Source organism: Tursiops truncatus, chromosome 19, assembly GCF_011762595.2.
Source record: "Tursiops truncatus isolate mTurTru1 chromosome 19, mTurTru1.mat.Y, whole genome shotgun sequence".
In the NCBI taxonomy this organism is placed as follows: Eukaryota; Metazoa; Chordata; class Mammalia; order Artiodactyla; family Delphinidae; genus Tursiops; species Tursiops truncatus.
In genome coordinates this window covers 51,248,425-51,270,042 of record NC_047052.1, presented here as the reverse complement: position 1 = coordinate 51,270,042, position 21,618 = coordinate 51,248,425, and the positions used below count along the sequence as shown (strand labels likewise).

Below are 21,618 nucleotides of genomic sequence, written 5' to 3'. Positions count from 1 at the left end.
GGGTGGGGTCTGAGGGAGAAGGGGCCTGGACTCCTCGAAGTGGTTGGTTGCTAGGTCCTGATAAATAAATCAGTCAACACGGGAGCTTTTTGAAACAGTTCTCTTTACCCGTGATCACTGAGTGACGCCTGGGGCAGGGAGGCCGACCAAGAGTCGGGGGCGAGGGCTTCCCCACCGTCTTTCCTCTCCCCACGCCACGTCGCCCAGGGGCATCGTGGAAAGAGGATTCTCCCATGCAAACCCCGGAGCTGGAGCGGAACGGGGAGCGCAGTTCTGCACCCCCTACCCCCCCCCGGGGCACGGACACGGCCACAGCACGGGGGGCGGAGGGGCCTCGGGGACACGAGACACTGGGGAGAGAGAGGGAGCCCCGCCCGCGGCTGACCCCAGGCAGCGGCGACCGGACGCCGCGGGGCAGGGCTGAGTGGCACAAAGGGCGAGGCTTTTAGCAGCGAGTCCTCCCTCCCCTCCTTTCGGACGAAGAAGGACGACTTGGGCCCCGCGACTGGGAAGAAAGGGGAGGGGGCAGCCTCTCCCCGCATGCGGCCCGGGAGGGAAGCCCCGCCCCCTTCCCGCGGGGAAAGGGCACCCATCTCCCATCGGAAACTGATCAATAAATTACAAAGTATTGGAAAGAGAGGCGGAAGTTTGGGGCGGGATTTCTTCCTGCCTTCTTCTTCCCCCCTCTCAGTCCAGTGCATGTGGTTTGGTCCAGGCCCAGTCCATTTGTGAGGCAGGGACCGGCATTCCCCGCTTGTCTGTACAGATGGTCCAGTCCGTGGCGTGAGCTCCCCAGCAAGCTCTCCCCGGCGAGACCATACTCTGGGCAGGAGGGGAAACAGCCCAACCTCTGAAAGGTTCTTCCGTCCGAGTAAGGTCACCTGCATTGACGCCAGGCAGTGCGTGCAGCTGTGAAGATCCATTGTGCCGCCCAGAACCCCAAGAGCGCCCAGTACAGTCCTCACCTGGAGGCGTACACTAGCAGGAATAGGTCCGGACAGAAACGCCGTCTGCCCGGGAACTCCCAGAAGTCTGGCCTGGAGGGAGAGTGAGCAGCGGTTCAGCCTGGAAAGCGCGCGCGCGCGCACACACACACACACACACACACACCCACTTCCTCCCTCAGTATTTCTCCGATCCTCAACCCCAAGCGTCCTCCCTTGGATTTCCCCTTCCGAGATGACAACGACCGCCTAGCTCCAAGCCGGTTTCTCCCCCTTTCCCATAGCCTTGGATTCCTTCAAAGTATCCCAGGTGACACTGGACGAGTTCATTTCCCACCCTGGAAAGGGGGTGTAGTGGGGTTGCGGAGGTTGGCTTATAGGAGCGGTCCATTTGTTATGGTTGGGGGAGAAAGGACTAGGCCATTTCAGAACCTGAAGAGGGAGGTTCCTACCCCCGAGGAAAGGGAGGGGAGGAGAGGCTGTCGCGTTTGGGATCCGCCCACCTTCCGGCTGCAGCTTGCGGAGAGGGAGCCCCGGCGAGCCCAGGGCCCCTGCTGCGGCCGAACGAAAGTTGGGGGGCAACATCTCAGCTGAGTCAGGCGTTACGCCTCGGAGGTCCTTCTCTCGGAACATCTTCCGCCAGGATGGGGAGCGGCTGAAGGACTTGGCACTGTCCTAGGTATAGGGGCCCGGCAGCCGGTGAGGGACTAGGGCCGCGTTCCGACTCCGCCCCTTCATTTGACCCCACCCCTCTCCGGGTCCTTCCCTCCTTTAACCCCGCCCCTTTTCTGGCACCTCCTCCAACCACGACTCGCTGGCAAAGTCAAGCCCCACCCCTTCAGCTCCCAGCCTAGAGGTACAGCTGGGAGTGGAGTCTCCTGTGCTGCTGCTGCGCCCACCTCATCCAGCCGCCTGTCTGTGCCCAAGGAGATGAGGTTGCTGAATTCCTTCTCCAAGAGCTGCCGGGCCTGGGGAGGAGAGGTGGGAGAGGGGTTTCAGCGTGCAATCTGTGAGGTGGGGATGCCCAGTATGCCCAGGGCCTAGCGGCAGCTCACCTGTGCATTCTGTGTGGGGATCTGCAGGAGCAAGGCCAGGTCAGAGTAGTCGAAGGTCTCGTCCAGGGCGAGCAGCGCCCCGTGCACCCCGCTCTCCGTGAGGTTCGTGGCGAATTCCTTCAGGCCCAGCCCGGACACCCAACCCATGACCCGCTCATTGGACCACACCATCACGTCTGGGGACAGAAGGGACCCTCAGCTGCTCCCCTCCTGGGGCCAGGCCCTTCCAATTTATCCCATATGTCCATCCCCACTTCCTCTTCCTGGCTGCGCCCCTATGCTGGCTCCACCCCCTCTTCCCTGGCCTCCCTTCCCTCCCCTATTTATGCCTCCTGCAGCACTGCTCCAAACCCCTCCAACTTGGCTCCCAGCTGGACGTTTACCCTTTTCTACTCACCTCGGATCTGGGTCTGACTCTCTTCCCGCCTCCGCTCCAAGTCCTTCCGGTCATAGTTGAGTCGTTTCAGGCACATGATCCCATAATGCAGACTCACCCTGAGTAGCAGAGATAGTGGAGTTACAGATGAGCCCTCATACCCCAATGACTGCTACTCCTATTGGGCTCTCCCCGTTGTCTGTGGTCTTCTGGCAGAGGTTGGGGAATTGCTCCATTGGATCTGTTCTACTGACTGCTGACCTTCCCAGGAGTTGCCATATTTTCAAAAAGCAGTTCCTATTAGCCCACCTGTAAGGGGTATGGGGTCAACTAGCTAAGCTGTCTCAGGACTTGGGCTTTTCCTAGTGGGCCTTCTTATGGGTGGAAGGGGCACAGGAGTCTTGATTGCCTGACAATCAGGGCTAGAGGACCAAAGATAGTCCAAGGAATTCCCCATCACTGGTCCTATTTGCCAAAGACTCTCTAGAAGTGGGGCTTACCCCCTTGGACTGCCCCCATGGGCCAGGCGACCCCCACCTGTGGAAGCTGTCCACCATCTTGAGTTGGCCCCGGAGTTCCTTCTTGTTAAGATGATCTAACATTCGGGCATCCACCAGCGACTCCATGAAGTAGCTGCGGTACTGGGGCAGCCCCAGGCTGGGCAGCCAGTCGTTCCCCACCCATTCATGGTTCATGTCGCCATATGCCAGGATCTGGGGCCATGGGCAGGTGGGGGAGGAGTCAGGCCCTCTGACCCCATCCCATGTATGTATGCAAGGGTACAGTCCAACCCCCCTCCCCCAGATCCGAGGTGGTTCTTTCTCCATCCTATAGCAGGACAATGGCCAATCTCTGCTCAGGACAATGGACAATCCAAAATTGTCTCCCTTTCCTTCATTATGACAGCATAGACCCTTGTCTACTCAAAGTGTGGTCCTTGGACCCACAGCATTATCATCACTTGTGAACTTGCTGGAATTGCAGAATCTCAGACCCTAGGCTACTGAATCAAAATTTGCATTCTCACAAGATTCTCAGGTTATCTGAACTGCACATTAAAGTTTAAGAAGCTCTAGTCTAAAGTCCCAACTCAGAACAATGGATCAGTCCAACATCACTACTCCCCCAAGTCAGCACAACGGATTTTCCAGTGTAGCTCTCTCCCCAACAAATGATAATGGATCTATCCACCACTCTTGCACTGTCCCCAAAATACTAGTCTAGCTATATCTGGCCCAGGACAATATTCTGGATCAACCCCAAATCCTTCACTCCTCTTAGCATAAGGAAATAATCCATACCTTCCCCCTTGCTGGGAAACAAAGACCCAGCATAGCTCCTCTGTCTCAGGTGAGGTCATCCCGCTCCCCTCTTGAGAACAAAATGTAGCTCCTGCTCCCCAACCCTGACCTGCCGCCCCCCCGCCCCCCGCCCCAAATGCTTTCCCTTTTCACCCCAGTACAGTGGAACAATCCCACTTCCCTCTTTTCTAGGTAAAAGAGCTGCTCAGCACCTCCCTCTAGTTAGAGCAATGAAACTGCCCCTGGAGCCCCCGCAACCCAGCATAATGGAATGATCCGTGCACCACTAACAGTGGAATAGCCGGGCTTCTACGCCGACCCCCACCAAGCCACAGACAAGAGCAGAGCTCCGCGCAGCGCCCCCCTCCCACGGTGAGGATGGAATGCTCCGGCGAGGGGAGGGGCGGGGCTCGGAGAAGGAGGGGCGTCCATGCAGCGTGCACAGCCTGTTCATGCGCCCACTGCCCACCCCGCGCCCCCTACCTGCTCCCAGCTGATCTCCTTGGTCTCCTGACCAGTTAGTGGGAAGAGGGGAGAGAAGGGGTGGGTTAAGGGGCAGGCGGAGGAGGGCGGGAGGGACGAACAGACGGACAGACAGCTACAGATTCATCTGCCCCCCAACTCCGCCGCTCCTCCCGAAGGAAATTTAGTGCCACCCAAGGCCACCGGCAGGGGGCACTCACAGGCTTGGTCGTCGCGGTAAGGGACTCCATCTCTTCATGTGTCATCCACACGTTTCCTGTGGACTGAGGGGCGAGGGGTGTTACAGAGGTTGAGAGAGGGCTTCTGAACAGGGGAGGGGAAGGGGGTCGTGCTCCTGGAGGAGCCGAATTAGGCATGGGAACACATAATTTTCTGTATGGAAGAAAATGATAAAATTTTAGAAGTCAGTATGTGCTATGGGGAAAAAAATAGGTGTTCATGTGTTGGGGTGATGGGGCCGGTACTAGTTTAGCTGTTGAGTTAGGGAGGCCTCTTGGAGGTGGTGACATTTAAGCTGAGACTTCAAGGATGAGCAGGAGCCAGCCTTGGGGGAAAAAGAGGGAGGGGTGCTCCTAGGAAAGGGAGCAGCAAGGGCCAAGAAGCAAAGTAGAAAAGGGAGGGGTGGGTAGGGGCCCCTCATCAATGGCCCTGTAGAGAACCATATGAATTTGGCTTTTTCTCCGGGATGGGATCCCTCTGGCTGCAGTGTGTAAAACAGCCTGAGGGGAGGCAGAGTGACCTGAAGGGAGCCCCACTCTCAAGAGATAATCCAGGTGAGAAACTGTGGGGAGCAGGGTGTATCAGACAGAGCTGGAGTGAGCGGGCCCAGGATTGGCTATTCTGAGGACAGTAGGCGGGGCCCTGAGACAGCAAGGGCTGGGATTGGGCCCTGGACACTCACAGTGCGGGAGGAGGCAGGAGCAGAGGGTGAGGTGAGTGAGACCATCTCCTGGATAGCGAGGCGCAGCTTGAGCCGGTGCAGTGGGTTGCTGATGCCGATCTCGCGCTGGATCTCTGTGTCTGACAAGTTGGCCATGATGGCACCACTCTTGACATTGGCCCGGCAGGCGGCCACATACCACGCAGGCATGCCTACCCACAGCTGGACCAGAGGGAGGAAGGGAGAAATGGGGAAAAAATGAGACAGAGAGACAGAGACATACGGGAGGAGAAACGGGAGAAATGGGAGAGGGACAGAAAGAAAGGGAGAGAGGGAGACAGAGAGATGGGGAAAGGCAAATGGGCGAGAAACAGAAAGACATGAGAAAGCAGTGAGAGGAGGGCAAGGCAAAGAGATGCGAGGGTCAGAGGGAGACACAGGAAAACAATGGAGGAGAGCCATAGAAGGGTAAGACCAGAGTCAGAGGGGAAAGAGAGAGATGGGGAGAGACAGAGACGAGGAGAGACCCACAGAGATGAGAGGCAGAGATGGGGAAAGAAAGGAGCAAAAGACATAGACATGGGAAGAAATACGGGGAATGACAAAAACACAGAGATGGGGAGAGAGGCAGGGAAATAGAGACACACACAGAGAGAGAGACATAGGAAGACACAAAGAGATAGAGAGAGACAACAAGACCAAGGTGGGCATGGCCAGAAGGACAGGGGTGAGGGGAGAAGGAAAAAGAGCAACAGGAAGATCTACAAGAAGCCCGACCCCTCCCAGGGCCTCCCCCCACCACCAACTCCTCTCCACCGCCACCTCTGAGTTAGGAGGATGGTACTAGGTGGACCCAGCCAGCCCTAAGGGTGGGGTTCTCAGACCAGTTGGGGATAAAGAGTCAGGACGTTTCTGGGCCCCAGTACCTCTAGCCAGGAGACCACAGTGGGCCCATCCCAGGCAGCAAAAGGCAGGCCCTGACGGCAGGCCTCTTCCAGAAGTTCATGCCTGGGGAGAAGGGCAGGAGATCGCAGGGACAGAGACACCTAGCCCTCTTGCATGGCCCCCTTCACCAACCGCATCCCCCCACCAAAGCAATTTTTATGAATGTAAAAAACATGGCAGAAGGCTAAAAAAAATACATGTGAATCTTTGTAATCCACCTTCCCTCCCCACAACAGATCCACACTAATCAAGAGAAAAGGGGAAAAAAAAGAAAAGAAAAACTCTAGGGGTTCCCAAGTTCCCAGGCAAGCAAGTTCAGGATCTTGGACACCCCCTCCCAGAATTTTCTTCTCACTTATGACCAACCCTCCCCACCTCCACAGCACACACCCACACTCACTTCCTCTTGTTCCTTCGGTCCTTGTCTCCTGGGCCTGTCAGCTTGGCTAGCCCCAGAGGGTCAGTGGCCAATGTCTCGTCTGAGGGTGTTCCAGCTGGAGGCAGGGAGGGGCCAAAATTTGGAGAGTCTCAAAGGGGAGGCAGAATCTTTGATGCTGGGGGGTTGAGAAGGATGCCAGGAAAGCAGAGGCCCAGAGGGATTAGTAAATGCGGCCACACAGAGGGAGTGATAAAACCAGACAGGGACCAATGTCACCTCCTAGGCAAGGAATTGGAGAAATCCCCAAAATAGGGCTGGATTCACTGGGCTGGCCTTGGTAAGCTGGCAGTGGTGTGCTGATAAATATTTAACAACTGGCTCCCTGGGGAAGGAGAAGGTATTTCCTGATTTGTAGCATATGCCAATTTCCATGGTGTAAATAATCCCACCAATTTCAAGCTACCAATGTGACGTCAAAGCAGCTCATAAAATTCCTGAAAATTTAACTAACTTGGATTTCACAAACCAGACAAGCAGGCTCCAGCCCATCAGATGCCCTGCTTTTAGGATGCTCCTCCCTCTTTCTCTATTTAAAAAATAGGTAAATAACATAACAAATTCATTTGCCCACCAGTCACTCAGGCAGGCCTCAGAGTGCCCTTTCCTTGTCCCTTCTCCTCCCCTCTACCTCTGCCAAGGTTCCAGCGTTCTAAATGAATTACCAAATGAATGAAGATAGGATTGTATGTCAAATGAATATGTAAAGAAGAAGGAAGGAAGAAAGGAAGGGAGAGAGGGAATCAGGGGACTCACCCAGAGAAGAGCTGTCCCGACCTGGTGGTCCCATTCGCCCCTTCTCCTTCTTGCCAAAGAGACGGCCTATGGATGACTTGATGCTCTTCTTCTTGGGAGCTTTGTGCAGGGAATCTGGGGTGCCCTCACTGGGTAGGCAGGACAGATAGATCCCATCTGGGATGCCTCCTCTCATCCCAAGTCTTTGTCCACTCCCACCGCCTCCTCCCAAGCAAGTCCCTCCCTGTCCCATCCCTTATTCTTACTGACCTTCCCCGTGAGGGCCCTCCATCTTCCAGGGACCCCGCCTGCAGTGCCAAGGCCTGGGTCATTCTCTCAAGGCGGGCAGAACGAGGAGTGGGAGGTGGGGTGTCTCCTGGGATTGCTGGTCCCTCCATTCGTGGAGCCCCAGCTTCCTCCTTGGGGGCATGATTCTGGAGACAGAGATGCTATATTGAATCGGAGGGGTCAGGTTGGGGGCTCATTAGTTGGGATGTCTACGAGGTGTCTGGGATACCCCTGATTTGGGGAACCACTTCTAAAGATAGCCTAGATTATGTGCGGGTGAGTTGCAGAAATATAAAGGCAATAACTGCAGTCCCCCTGGAGCTTGATAAGCCCATATTTATACTGTCTTAGCTTCTGGTGTCAGGAGTGGGATCTGCTCAGCCTCAAGGAAAGCTAATGAGTTACAGGTTCTGAAAGTAGGAAATCTGAGTTTAAGGCAATAAAATAGGACATATAGATATTGTGCCTCCCTCAAAGGTCAATTCTGAGGATCTAATGGTAGTTCTTAAATGTATATTTGGTCACAGAGACATTTTTCTAAAAATCCTATGCAGTGGGAACTCCCTGGCCATCCAGTAGTTAGGACTTGGTGCTCTCACTGACAGGGCCCAGGGTTCGAACCCTGGTGGAGGAACTAAAATCCCTCAAGCTGCATGGCATGGCCAAAAAAAATTTAAAAAAAAAAGTAAAAAAAAAAAAAAAAATCCTATGCAGAAACTTAATGTGTAAAACAGGTAAAAGTAGATCACATCTGACTAAAGTACAAGTTAGGGTTCAGGAACCCAGTGGCTCAGCCTCCCATTTGCCCTTTGAGTTGGAACTTTTAGGGAAAGCTAAGGTTGCTTTTGAAAATCACTGGTGTGTTGGTCATTGTTGCTTTTTGTTAGGGAGCCCTGTTTATGACCTCCCACCACCACCACCAAGCTGAGGAGACTTAAGAATACTCACAGCTTTGTCGGTGCCCTCACGGGCAGGGCTAGGGGGTGCCAGACGGGGTGTTGAGTGGCCAGAGCTGGGAGGGGAGGGGCTGGCAAGGGTAGAGGTGGTGAGGGAGGGGGGCAGTGAGCAGCTGCTGCGGTAGCGGCCCAGTGAGTCCAGGCCCGAGCCAGACACCCGGCTCTCCAGCTCTTCTGCCCTCTGTTCTGTTGTCTCCTTCTCCTCTTGGATTAACCTGAGGAGGAAAAGGGGGAGATGGGGTGAGAGGACTCAGGCAGACAATAGGAGAGGGAGTTCCCCAACTCCCAATGGGCCAGGAAGGCTTGGCAGAGCAAAAATAATTCTGAGGAAGGGACAATGAAGTTAGAGGGTCTTGGTGGATCCCTGATGGCCTCACAGGTTCAAGGGGAGTCAAGATATCATGATAGGCTCAGGAGGTCATGGAGAGATTAGGGATGACAGGATGATCAGGATCTGCATCAGGACTATGCTGATAATAAACAAGTGGTTATGGAAAAGCATAAATGGATTACTATGGGCAAGAGGTCAAGTTCCAAGGAGGACAGCAAGAGCAAGCTCATAATAAGAGCAGAGTGAGATCAGGGACTCTGAGGTCAACCTAGGATCTGGGAAGGTCATAGAGACATTTGGTGAGAGTCACTGTCTCAAATCACAAAAAGTTTGAGTGGAAGATGATGGTCATGTTGATACATTTGCTGGGGCCCATGGAAAGTGTTTTAGTTTTATTAGAGAATTGTTAAATAGGGCAATTTCTGAGGAATCAGGGTAGACTTTATGTGATGGGGGATTCTTAATAAATTGAGGATTGTTGTTATATTAGGTAGAAATTCTTGTTATCTAGAGTTGAGGTTCTCAAGGTGTTTTGGACTGGGGGACCTTGTGTTGTGTTGAGATTCGCAGGGTACTGGGAGTCACTGGGTAATTGTTGCGTGAAGCCATGAAAGCCATGATGTAATGGAGGATTCTTGACGGATTGGATTGTGAATTTTGGCATTTGGGGATGCAGTCTTGGATATATTGGGAAATTGTGAGTACCGGCCGGGGCGTGTGTAACTCATATATAGCACATAGGAGACTTCCTGGTATTTCCTCAGGGATTCCTGGGTAGTGTGTTGGACTGGCAGAATTCCTTGAGGATGTTTAGGAAAGGAGTTGGGCTTAGGTGTGCAAATCAGTCTCCAGAGCCAGAGAGGCCTTGGGCTAAGCTTAGGCAGGGTGGGGAAGAACTGGGCCAGTGCTCACTTGATCTCTTTGTTGATGGCCTCCAGCTGCTCCTGAAGCATGATGGCCAGTGTCTGTACATCAGCCTGCCCACTGGGAGATAGCAACTCAGCTCCAAACATCCCCTCCGCCTCCTCTTCATCTGAGCCATCCAGCTCCCCAGGGAATGGAGGTGGCATGGACCCTGCAGGGGTAGACCGCTCCCACTCCTATCTCTGTGTGGAGACAGAGAGATGCCAGGTGGACAAGGGCCGAGGTAGGTGCTAGGTCTTTCCTCACCTATCCTGACCTTGCCCACCCTCTATAACCCTGCCCATGTCCCCTGACACTGACCGCCCTCACCATGTGACCCAGCCCCCCACACTTTTCCCAGCCCAGCTTTCTCTCTTGGTGGTTCCTTCTTCTTGACTCTGCCCTCTCCCCTGATTCCACTGTTTTCTTTGACCCAGCCCACTTCCTTTCTTCACTTGGCCCCATCCATTCTAGGATTCTACACCCTGCATACCATCCCCCCAAACCCACCCCTCTTCCCACCCCATCATTCCTCTAAAGTTCTCACCAGGCAGCAGGACATCCACGTGAAGAGCCATCGGGGCAAGTGGGGATGACGGAAGAAGAAGAGGAGACAGTGTGAGTCCAGGAGACCTTGCTTCTCAACTCAGTCCCCGCCCAGAGCCCTGCATGTTGGGCTCCACCTCCTACTGCTGCCCTCCCGAGCCCTGCTCAGTCCAGGCCCCAGAAGTGGCTGCTGACCTTAGAGGGCTCATCTTTGACCCCTGACCAGCGACCCCTCTTGCTTGCCCGGCCACTGCCAGCCCCATAGGGATCCAGGTGGGCGCCAGAAGGTAATGTGGGTGCCTGGGAGTAACGGAGCTCCAGGGCACTGCCAGGGAGAGATCTGTGGGCATAGAGAGGGCAGTCAGAGACCAAGGGGTCAGGAAAAGGAAACAGAGGTGAGTGGTCATGGGGAAGGGCTTGGGGTCATAGGATTGGGAGAGGGATCTGAAGTCAAAGGTCAGGAAAAAGGGTCTGCGGTCAGAGGTCATGAAGTCAGGGGTCAAAAATAAAAGGGACCAGCGGAAATCTCAGGAGGACAGGGAGTGGGGTGGGGGAGACCTCGTATCAGAAGGGATGTGCTTGGACAAGGGGGCTCCATGGGCAGAGGTGGGACAGGAAGATGACTGTCACCTGGAGTAGGAGGATGGTGGCCTCCCCCGCAGCTGGTCAATCTCCATCTGCATCCGCTCCATCTCCGCCAAGAGCTGCTCCTGGGGGGAGGAGTTTGGAGATGTCAGGTCAGAATCTGCCCCCTCCCCACCACTGAGTATCAGCCCCTCCCAGCCAGGCTGATTCCAGCCCCAGCAATGCCTGCTCCATTTCTCTGGCTCTCACCCAAGGCCCACCCCCCGCCCCCGGCCCCCTCCCTACCTTGTTGAGCAGCAGCTCATCCTGAAGCTTCTTCATGTTGGCGATCTCCTCGCTTAGTGAGTTCTGTGGGGGGCAGGAGTGCAGTGAGGGGGCGGAATCAGGAAGCAGCCTCCAGTGAACAGAGACAGGCCTGAGGGGACCCCAGGGGGAATGAGGTGGGCTTGAATGGTGAGCTGCATGGGGAGAGGGTTGTGGAGCCGAAGATGCTGCTAAGGCAGAGAGTCCCTGGGAGCCCAAAATGCAGCGTCCTGTGAAATTTCCACGGATTCAGAGTTTGAGGGTCCATAGGGTTAGAGGCTTGGGCAAAAGCCAAGAATTCAGGCCGTGGGTGCCCCAGAGTTCAGCTCTAGGGTGTTTAAACTAGGTGAAAGTGTGGTGGTCCCAGCAATCGAGCAGTCTATCAGTTTCAAACTCAGGATGCCCCCATTGGGGGAGATCTCAGATAACTGTTTGGGGAAAGGTCTGGGGCCCCAAGATTCCAGCTTATTGGAATCCTAGGTTGGGGCCCACCTTCTCCTCCAGCGCCCCCATGCGCTCCTTGAGGTGCAGCTGCAGCCGTTCGTTGGACTCACTCAGCAGCTTGTCCACTGTCTCGGACAGCCGCTTATTGTGGTCATCGTTCATCTTCTCCCGCTGCCGGGCCTGCCCAGAGGAGAAGAGAGCAGAGGCGCTCAAGCCCTGAGCGCTGTTCCTGCTCCGAGCTCCCGACCCCCAGCACAGCCCCCTCACCCAGGCGTATCCCCCAAGCCTCAAAGCCTCCTCACCCGCTGCAGCTCCTGGTTCTTCTCCTCCAACTGGGCCTCCAGCTGCCGAAGCCGCTCCTCAAAATTCCCATGACGTTCCTCAGCCTAGAGGATGGAACCCATGGCATCTGACTTTGTCCCAGTAGGATGCAGTCAGCCTCCAAGCCCCACCTCCTCCAAGGCTGGCTTCCAGGCCCCAGGCTCCTCCCCCACAGGACTCCAGACCCTGCCCTTGTGATTCAAGCCCTGCCCTCTCCTCTAGTCTCCAGCCCTGTCCCCTTCTCATGTTCTCCCCATCTGTTCAGTCCAAACTAGAGAGCACCAGCCCCCACCAAACCTCCAGGCCCTTCAACCATCCCAAGTCACGTCCCTTCCCTGGACCCCAGGCCCTACCCTTTCCAGCAGAATTCGGGCTGTGGGTCTCCTATCCCTCCAGACTCAGGCCCTGCCTCCTCCAAGCCCCGCCCCTTTGCCCCAGAGACTCAAGGCGCCGCCCCAGGCCTCCCCTCACCTTGTTGAGCGCCGCCACTCGCTGGGCCAGCTGTGCCTCTATCTCCGGCAAGGTCTCCGCCTTCTGCAGCGTCTGCTGCAGCTTCTGCTTAGCGTCGTCCAGCCACTCGGCCAGCTGACGGCTCTTCTCTTCACTCTGGGGGACACAGACGGGGGGGAAGGGAGGAGCTAGGTCAAACTAGCCACGGCCTCGCCCCCACCGCCCCTCCTCGGCCGTGCTCCCACCTGCCGGTACAGCGACTCCTTGCTGGCCAGCTCGTTTTCCAACTTGTCGTTGGCGTCGTGCAGAGACGTGGCCTCTCGCTGGGCACTCAGGTAGCGCTTCTCTAGCGTTGTGATCCGCTCTTCCATATCCTCCCGCTGCGCCAGCGCCTGCAGAGGTGACAGAAGGCCGCGTGGACTACAGCTCCCAGAAGGCCGTGGGGGTAGCCTAGGCTTAGAACCCCAGTTCAGGCACTCCAAGGTATCCTGGGAAATGAAGTCCCCTGCCCTCCGGGTGTCAGAATGGTGGAACCACACCTGCCGAGAGCTCCCAGGCATAGCCAACATTAGATCCCCTGCCACCTGATAGTTAAAATGGTGGTACAGCCCCTCCCATAAACTTCTGGGGCAATACTGGCTTAGACCCTCCTCATATGGATGACCTAAGATCCATGAGATGGAATGTCTCCACTTTTCTTAGCCCACTAGCCTCAAAAATCCAGGCCTTAGATTTTTCAGCAACTTCTGGCACAGCTCAGGTTTAGAATCACAGAGCAAGTGCCCTAGGGTCTCATAGGAAACAAAGGTCCCTTCCACCTGGGAGGCAGCATCTCCCAAGAGCCCCCAGGGTAGCGCATGCTTAGAAAACCAGAGAAGGTGCTCCAGGGTCTCACGGGGGAAGGACTCCTGCCTGGGAGCCCGTGTGGTGGGACCACACTTCCCAATAAGCCCTGGGGCCATCCACAATTGAAATCCGAGGTAAAAGCCCCAGTGGATGATGAAAACTAAAGTGCTCTCTCTTCTTTCTCATTCAATGCTTTCAAGAATCCATGCCCTACATTTCACAGCAGTCCCTGCAGCATGGGAGTTAAGGTCAAGGAACCTCAGCCAGGATGGGGTGAAATGCAGACAAAGGAGTTCAGTTAAGAGGTGCAAGAGAATTTCCCAATGATAACAATAATAACTACAACCAGATACTGGGTGACTACCAAGATGTGCCATGTGCCAACTCTCTGACAAGGATCATAAATACCATTAGGTGGGGAAATTGAGACTCAGAGAGGAGAAGAGTCCACACAGCTTGTGGACTGAATCCAGATTCGTGAGTTCTGTGACTATGGGCAAAGGGGGACAGGCAGGGTTGCGGGGAGGGAAGGGATAGAGGGCAGCCCACCAGGGGCTCCGGCCTCACCTCCTTGAGGTCGCGCTGGAGCTTGGCGTTAGCTTCCTCGGCCTTACCCAGCTCGCGGTGGGCCGTGCCCAGCTCCTCCTCCAGCTGGCTCATCTGGCGGCACAACACCGCCAGGCGCTCCCGCAGCTGGCACACCTCTGCCCGCTGCCGCTCCAGGGCCTCCTCCAGCTCTGCCGTGCGCCGGTTCGAATCCCCGCCAGGACCCAGGCCATTGGCAAGAGTCTGGAATGGGGACAGTGAGGGAGGAAGGGACAGAACTCAGAGTGGGGAACACAGAGATCGAGAATGCAAGGAGAGAACTGATGGGGGTGAGGGGGGATCAAAGATCAGTAAGGGCCATGGAGGTCACAAAAGTTAGCTAGCTGACTTGAATCAGAGGTCAAAGGTCAGTAAGAGTCTGAGGCGTTCAGATGTCCTAGGGTCAGTGAGAATCGTACCAAACATTAAAAGGACCATCACAAAGTCAGGGGGCTGAGTGGGATCACAGTGAGGAGGACCAATGAAGAGCAAGCGGAAGGAAAGGCTTCCACCTCTTACCTGCCCATCCCCATCCTTGCCGGGCTCCTCTAGCCCCGACCGGCGCCTAGACAGCTGTTCTCGAAGGCTCAGAGTCTGGCAATGGGAAAGGGAGATCAGGGCACAGGAGGTCCTAGAAACCCTGTTTCTACTTCCCACTGGCACTGGTCCTGCTGGGGCCACCCTTATCCCACAGTCTACCCTTAGACCCTGTGCCGTCATTTTATGTCTCCTTAGCCCCCCACCAGAGAAGAAGTCCACCCTTATTCTTAACCTTAGCCTCCTTGTGGAGGTGTCCTGACTTTCCCCACCCAGGCATTTCCACCATTGTCAGTTCTTTCCCTTAGCCCCAGCCCTGGTTCTCACCTTAGTCTCACTGTCACAGGGCAGTACTCCCCTTATTCCTGCCCAATGAGTTCCTCCTTAGGAACCTCACTGGTTTTCTCCATAGTCCTACCCCATTGGTCTTCTGCCCTAGTCCTGCTCCCAACAGATTCTAGGACCCACCCAATCAGTTCCACCCCATTGGTAGTTCATTAGTCCCTCCTCCTTCTTGGTCACGCCCCCACCTCCTGATTGCTCAGCTCCAACTCTTCCTCTAGCACTGCCACCCGCTCCAGCGCCATTCGCAGCCGCTCCCGGACCTGGGGATGGGGGCAAGACAGTGTGAGATGGAGATCAGACCTGATGGAGGACAGTTGATGCAGAACACCTTTGGGATGGACCTGATAGGGTGACATTAGCATTCCTCTATTTATAGTATGTGTGCATCCCCAACTAGCTACCAAGGCAGCCTCACCCGCTGGTATCCCCCAACCTATTACATTTTTCTATTATCAGCCACTCAGGTCCCAGTCTGCATAGCCTGTCTCAGTCAATTACAGTCAACATTCTTCCCACATGGGCCATCCCCAACCAATCACGGCCAGAATTTCTGCCGTTCAACACAGCCCCAGCCAACCACGAGTTTCTGTTCTACAACCAGGCTCTTCCAATTCTCATACCTTCTCATCCAGGGCCTTGTGGTGCTCGAAGAGGGATTTTAGAGCCTTGAGTACCTCCACCTCAGAAGAGACCCCTCCCGGGGACTGGGCCTGGCGCTTTACCACAGTCATACGCAGTGACCTCTCGTGCCTGGACACCAGGCACTCCAGGTGTTCTAGGAGAAGCTACAGAGATAGGGCACAGGACCAAGGAAAAGTGTGAAGGGAAGAGAGGCAGAGTGAAGGAAGAGGATTCAGACAGGTGGGGCGGACGCATGGAAGAGGTGGAGCCAAGCAAAGTGGTATGGAGAGAGGTCAGGAAAAGAGAGCGATAACAGAGGTGGGGGGCAGGTCAAGGAAGGAGTGGTACAGGAAACGAGAACAATTATGGAGATAGGGGAGGGAACATGAAGGAAGGAGGGGACCAGAGGAGACCCACCAAATTGTAGGAGCAGGGAGAAGAAAGGAAGGCGAAATAGAGGAAAAAAAATGGGTCAGGCTGCAACACCCAAGGCCCCGCCCACCGCACTTAGTTCCCGCCCCAAGACCCCTCACCCGAGTATTGTTCCGCTCTGCCTTCAGCTCCGCAATTTCTTCCTCCCGTTCCAGTAGCTGCTCCCGACACAAGTTCAGCTCCTTCGTCAGAGCCGCAAATTCCTATCCAGGTGTGGGCAGGATCGGACAATCAGATCAATCCCTTTCCCCATCTCCCTCATTCCTTAGGACTGGGAGGTTTGGAGGCCCCACCCATCTCTGCCAAGTCCCGCCCCTTCAAGCGGCTCAGGCCCCGCCCATCACCGGTAAGCCACTCCCCTTCCAAGTGCCAAGTTCCGCCCCTTCCGGACCGCCCTCCCTGTGCCTCCGCGAGTCCAGGCCCCGCCTCCCTCAGGCCCCGCCCAGACCTGGGGCAGCGCGATGCTGAGCTGGCGCTGCAGCGAGTCCTTTTCGTGGCCCAGCTCGCGCAGCCGCAACTGCGCCGTAGCCAGTCCGTCCTGCGCCTCGCGCAGCGTCTCGAGCAGGCGCTCGCGCTCCGTGAGCATCGTGACCATGAGGCGCTCCAGTTCGCCGCCCGCCTCGTCCGGGCCCAGCGCCGAACCCCGCCGGCCATCCTCGCTGATGGTGGGCATCACCTCGCACATCATGGCGGCGGTGCTGGCCTACGGGGAGGGGGCAGGGAACCGAGAGGGGCTTCGTTAAAGCACAGGCAGCGAAACTGAGGCACGGTCACTGGGATACTACATAGTGAAAACTGAGGCAGGACAACCCAAGCACTGCACAGAAGAAACTGAGGCCCATCCATTCCAATCATGGCACAAGATAAACGGAAACCCATTGCTCCCAGGAAACCAGGCCTGGCTACCTGGGTGAGAGCATTTGGAGAAACAGGTCAGACTCCATCAGACACTGGCAGCAAATCTAGGCTCAGCCGAGTCGGAGAAACCGAAGCCGGGTGCCCCATTGCCTGAGTGAATGTGGAAAGTTTGCAGGCCCCTCCCCTCCGGTCCAAGCCCCGCCCCTTCAAGCGACTCAGGCCCAGCCCATCACTGTCTATTCTGGCCCTGCTGAGAATCCCCTTCAACCTACTGCATGAACTAGAAAACTCAGGTCCAGGCGAAGGAGACCATGTCTTCAGGAGGCCACAAAACTGGGGTCACAGAATTAGGTCACTGGTACGTAGTCACCTGTATAATGTCACAGGGATGGTCCTCACCTGCTATTCAGCCCAACTCCTGCCTCCTTCAACTTCCCAGATATCTAGATATCTAGCTCCAGGAGAATCTAAAGACCCACTCCAGTCGGGAAAAACAAAAATGGTGGGGACAATGCTAGCCATCTCCCACTACACAGGAGTCTAAGATCCAGCTACCTCTTCTCTCAGGTCACAGGAATCTAGGTCCCCTATCCCTCCCTTCCCCCAGACTGAGAAGTCTGAGCCTCCAGCCTTCTCCTCCCCAGTCCCAGGAATCAGAGACCACATCCCCTCCCTCCCAGGACACAAGAGTCTGGGCTTTCAACCAACAACCCTAGACCCAGAAATCTCAGCCTTCAGACTTCTGCCCCCTCAGAACTCAGAAGTCAAGGCCCCCAGGACCCAGGGGTCCAGGTGCATGAGCCGCGGGTGGAGATGAAGGGAGGTCTCCTGAGCCACTCCCTCCACACACATCAGGTCAGACGGGTCCATCTAGCTGAGCCGAAAGCAGGAGGGACTTTGACTCCTTCTCTCCTTTCTTTCTCTCCCTTCAGGCAGAGGCGTAACCGGTTCTCAGAGTGGATAATTTCCAGCTCCACCCAATATTCGGACTATGTCTTAAGCCTGGGACTGGGGCCTTGGACTCCTGGGAGGACAGGAGGGGACTGAGGGACCTGGGACCTGGGAGAGGAGGCAGCTGGGTGCCTGTAATCTTGGGTCTTTCAAGAGGTGCATCTGGGAATCTAGACACCTGAATCCCAACACTCAGAGGTCAGATTCAAGAAAATGTTTATAAGAGGGCAGGCCAGACTTAGACCAAAACCCAACATGGTATCTAAAACCCAGAATCTACTCATGAGATGCAATTAGGGATGTTTTAGGGAGGCTGTTCTAGAACTTCAAATTCCCTGAGAAGGAAACAAAATTCAGCTAGGCTGGGTGTAGAATCTAGAAGGCCACGTGCAAGAAGACACAGTACAGAGTGCAGAAAGGCCATACACTTCCACATTTACAATGTGCTTGGGGTAGGATCCACACATGGGGCCAGATAGAAGGGCATATTCTAGAGCCCAGGTCTGGAACTTTGAACAAGCCAAGAGCAATCCAATAACTTAAAAGAGTGTCTGGGTCACCCCAGAACCCCAAACACAGAGGGGAGGGTAATGATATCTAAGAACAGACCTAATGCAGTACATAACAAACCTAAGTCAGGAGACATAATCTAGACATAATCTAGAACTCAGAACCTACCAGGGATGAAGGCATAAAGGTATATTTTATCTTTACAGAATAAAGCAGAGATCGCATGCTTGGTTTTTTCATGCATCTAGATAATGTTAGAACTCAGAAGGCAGAATATATGCTCTAGAATTCAGAGCACGCCCTGGAGGCAAAGGAAAACCTAGAAAATAGCAAGGAGTTTGCCTGGAACTTAGAATCGCCTGGGGGAAGATGCAGAAAGATGCATTTTGGCAATTGAGAATTTCCTGGCATAAGGACTGAGCTGGCAAAGGGGGTGGGGATGGGGGTGGTGTGTTCTAGAAATGAGGACATTTCTAGGCTGAAGACTCCAAAAGAGGAGAGAGCCTAGAGCATGTTTAGAATGTTGAAGTGGCAGATGGAGGAAGCCCCCAATCCACCAGGGGACAAGTTCTAAGCCAAGGTCACACCAGGGAAAAGATGGACAGAGAAGGTGGGAATGGATGAGCCGAGAACATAGAACCTGAGGAAGGAAGATGCAATGTACAACACTTCAGTGGGAATCCTCGAGATTTAAGACTGTAGAATTGGATGGAATCTAAAATAGGGAAGTGCAGGGACTTCCCTGGCAGTCCAGTGGTTAAGACTTGGCGCTTCCACTGCAGGGGATGTGGGTTCGATCCCTGGTCACGGAACTAAGATCCTGCATGCCACACAGTGCAGCCAAAATAAATAAATAAAAATTTTAAATATAATTAAATAAAATAGGAAGTGCATTCTAGAATGGATAGCACACTTTGGAGAAAGGCTAGAGCACATAAATGCAACACACATATTCTATTTTTTTTTTTTTGACGGTACGCGGGCCTCTCACTGTTGTGGCCTCTCCCGCTGCGGAGCACAGGCTCTGGACGCGCAGGCTCAATGGCCATGGCTCACGGTCCCAGCCGCTCCGCGGCACGTGGGATCCTCCCGGACCGGGGCACGAACCTGTGTCCCCTGCATTGGCAGGCGGACTCTCAACCACTGCGCCACCAGGGAAGCTCGGAACACACATATTCTAGCACTTAGAATGCCCCTGGGAAGAGAATGGAATCTAGAGCAATGCCAAGGATGTGGCTAGAACCTAGAACACACCCAAAATGAAATTTTAGAAGAAAATAAGCAAGGACTGGCTTCTTAAAAATTGGAACATGTCAGTAATTCTCTGGTGGTCCAGTGATTAGGACTCTGCGTTTTCACTGCTGAGGGCCTGGGTTCAATCCCAGGTCGGGGATCCAGCAAGCAGCATGGTGCAGCAAAGAAAAAAAAAAAAAAAGGAACTTGTCGAAGGGGAGGGTGAGATCAGAATTTGGCTTGGGAGCATTAGCTAGATATTTGAATTTACCTGGGGAAAGTCATGCCTCGAATTTAGCATCTAGCCTAGACTTCAGAACAGTACCTTGGGTGAAAAAGGAACAAAGATGTTGACTGGGAGTGTTCTAGGATTTAGGAAGAATCTAGAACGCGAAGCATTGCCAGGGCGCATGTTTAGGTGGAAATGTGGAAGACAATTCTAGATCACAGAATGAACCTAGGCCATAGAACACATCTGGAGGAAGGGATGTATGTTTGGCTCACCAGTCTGAGAGTGTACTCGAAGGATGTGACATCATGATATGAAAGAATCGTGATGGAGTGCTGGAAACATCTCAAAAAGCTGGGTCTCAGGGGAGAATGTTGGAAACCCCAGGGAGCCCAGAACCTGAAATGATACGGAGATGAAGCAGGGGTTTTTCAAGGCCACCAGAGATGTCAATCTGATGGGCAATTGTGAGGCTGTAGGGACTTGGGTTCGAAAGAGTAACAGCTGAGTGGCTAGACACTTGGGGTGGTGGGTGGCAGAGCTGGGGAACTGGACTCCTGAATCGCTGTGGAGGCCAAAGCCAGGAGATGGAAGTTTGGAGCCTGAGTCCCTGTTGGGTGGAGGGCCGGGGTAGATGGCTTTGGTGGGCAGAATAGAAAGTGGGGTCTGAACTCCTGGGTCCCTGAGGGGAGGCAGGATCAGGGACAAGGCATCTAGGTCTCCAGGGGTCAGCGTGGGTAGAAGTCAGAGAATTGCATTAAGAATTGCATTTTGAGTCCCTGAAAGGAAGAGAGTCATGGCGCCTGAATCCCTAAGGGGGCAGATGCTGGGGTGCCAGGTGGATGGGTATATTTGTCTGAGGGGCATAGGGGCTGTTGAACTGTCTCTGAAGGGAGCAAAAGCTGGAAATCTGGATTCCTAGATCCTGAGGGGGTGAGGGCTACCAGCTGGGGCCTTTAGCCAGAAGAAGTGAGGACTGACAGGGCTCCCAGAGCCCGGTGGGATCTGGGTCCCCAGATGCCAAGATCCCTAAGGTGCACCAGGCAGGAACATTCAGAAGCCCTGACTCCTCAAGTAGAAGCTGGGGTCTCCGAAACCTGGGTTGTTGAGGGTGGAGCTGAGAGCCTGGCCAGTGGAACCCTGAGGCCCGGGCGCCCAGGTCGGGGAGGGCCTGGGTATCCCCAGGTCAAAGGCGCGACGGGGGATATCCCCGCGTCGCCGGCGCCGCCTCCCCGGCGGCAGCAGCAGGAGATGGGGGACGCGAGGCTGCCGAGAACGGTGACCATGGACAGCTCCAGAGCGGGCCTGTGTCCAGGGCGGCCGCCGAGCCGGCCGGGACTGAGGGACTCGGCCGGCTGTTCAAGCCGGCTGACCAGAGATGGGCAGACTGGGTGCGCGAATGGGGGACTATGCGGACGCGACGGGGGGGGGGGGGGGGCCGGCCCTAGCTGGGGGAGTCTGACACAGCTGCGGCCGGTGTCTGGAGCTCCCAGGACTGGGCCGAGGAGGAGGATCTAGGTCCAGAGGGGCTTCCTGGGGCTGACCTGGGAAATCCAGGCTCCTGGGCCCCGGAGGAGGCGCAAGGCGGCAGTACGCCTGGGATTCCAGGGTTCGGTTGGGGACTCTGAGAGCCGGGAGGGGCACGCCTGAGTCTCTGGGGTCGGGCTGTGAAATCTGGGCTCTGAGGTCCCAGGGGATGAAGAAGGGAATCCAGGATCTCAGGGAGGCGGGGGAAGCTCGGCGACGGGTCCCCGGGATGGGCGCTGCCAGGCGGGCCGGGCTGGGCTCTTACCTACCTGGTCCGCGGCGGCTGCGGGAGGAGCTGGGCTGCAGGAGGGACGTGGGGTGGGGTGGGGGGACCGGGCGGGGCCCCTGGCGGCGGCCGGGGCCCGGATCTGTGGCTCCGGAGCCCTGTCTCCGCCGCTCGCGCGGGCTCCGCGTCTCTTGCTCCGGCTTGGGCGCTGGGGACCCCCCCTCCCCTTGACGGTCTCACAGCCCTCTACCCCCTAAAATAGCCCCCTGCCCCTTTCACCGTTCAGCCTCCCCCCGCGAGGCCGCAGCCGCCAGATCCAGGGGTGCTCACCAGCGCCCCCCAAATCCCACCTTCCCCCGCCAAAAAATTCCTCCTCCCTCCTCCCGCCCCCCCCGCAAACCAGCTCCGGGGCGGTCGTGGCCCCTTTAACAGGAGA

General features: G+C 55.5%; 1 protein-coding gene across 10 annotated transcripts; it reads right to left on the bottom strand.

Annotated features, from left to right (window-relative positions):
• Positions 1–86: 86 nt before the first annotated feature.
• Positions 87–21,392, bottom strand: PPFIA3 (PTPRF interacting protein alpha 3). 10 transcript variants are annotated; one of them, XM_033846261.2, is made up of 29 exons: positions 21,226–21,392; positions 19,705–19,828; positions 16,097–16,351; positions 15,750–15,851; positions 15,216–15,380; positions 14,781–14,855; positions 14,233–14,307; positions 13,696–13,917; positions 12,528–12,674; positions 12,304–12,438; positions 11,814–11,897; positions 11,560–11,691; positions 11,050–11,112; positions 10,810–10,889; positions 10,375–10,519; positions 9,643–9,830; positions 8,392–8,614; positions 7,426–7,604; positions 7,177–7,304; positions 6,385–6,478; positions 5,966–6,047; positions 5,061–5,261; positions 4,360–4,422; positions 2,913–3,088; positions 2,397–2,494; positions 2,000–2,175; positions 1,844–1,912; positions 1,448–1,619; positions 87–1,037 (listed from the first exon to the last, which is right to left on the bottom strand). In XM_033846261.2, the coding sequence occupies exons 3-29, from the start codon at positions 16,334–16,336 to the stop codon at positions 979–981; spliced, it is 3,573 nt and encodes a 1,190-aa protein (XP_033702152.1). In that variant the 5' UTR covers positions 16,337–16,351; positions 19,705–19,828; positions 21,226–21,392; the 3' UTR covers positions 87–978. The 10 variants fall into 10 exon arrangements, with proteins under 10 accessions (XP_033702152.1, XP_073652234.1, XP_033702154.1 ...); XM_073796133.1 differs by lacking the exon at positions 19,705–19,828 and having other exon boundaries at positions 21,222–21,392; XM_033846263.2 differs by lacking the exon at positions 19,705–19,828 and having other exon boundaries at positions 21,226–21,391.
• Between the last annotated feature and the right edge of the window lie 226 nt (positions 21,393–21,618).

Excerpts from the sequence above, each read along its gene's own strand:
- PPFIA3 (XM_033846270.2), bottom strand. The coding sequence starts at position 16,336 with ATGATGTGCGAGGTGATGCCCACCATCAGCGAGGATGGCCGGCGGGGT. Across the intron at positions 12,675-13,695 it reads TCCAGCGCGACCTCAAGGAG|GCGCTGGCGCAGCGGGAGGA; the intron begins GTGAGGCCGGAG and ends TCACCTCTGCAG. Across the intron at positions 2,495-2,912 it reads ATGGTGGACAGCTTCCACAG|GGTGAGTCTGCATTATGGGA; the intron begins GTGGGGGTCGCC and ends TCTGCTACTCAG.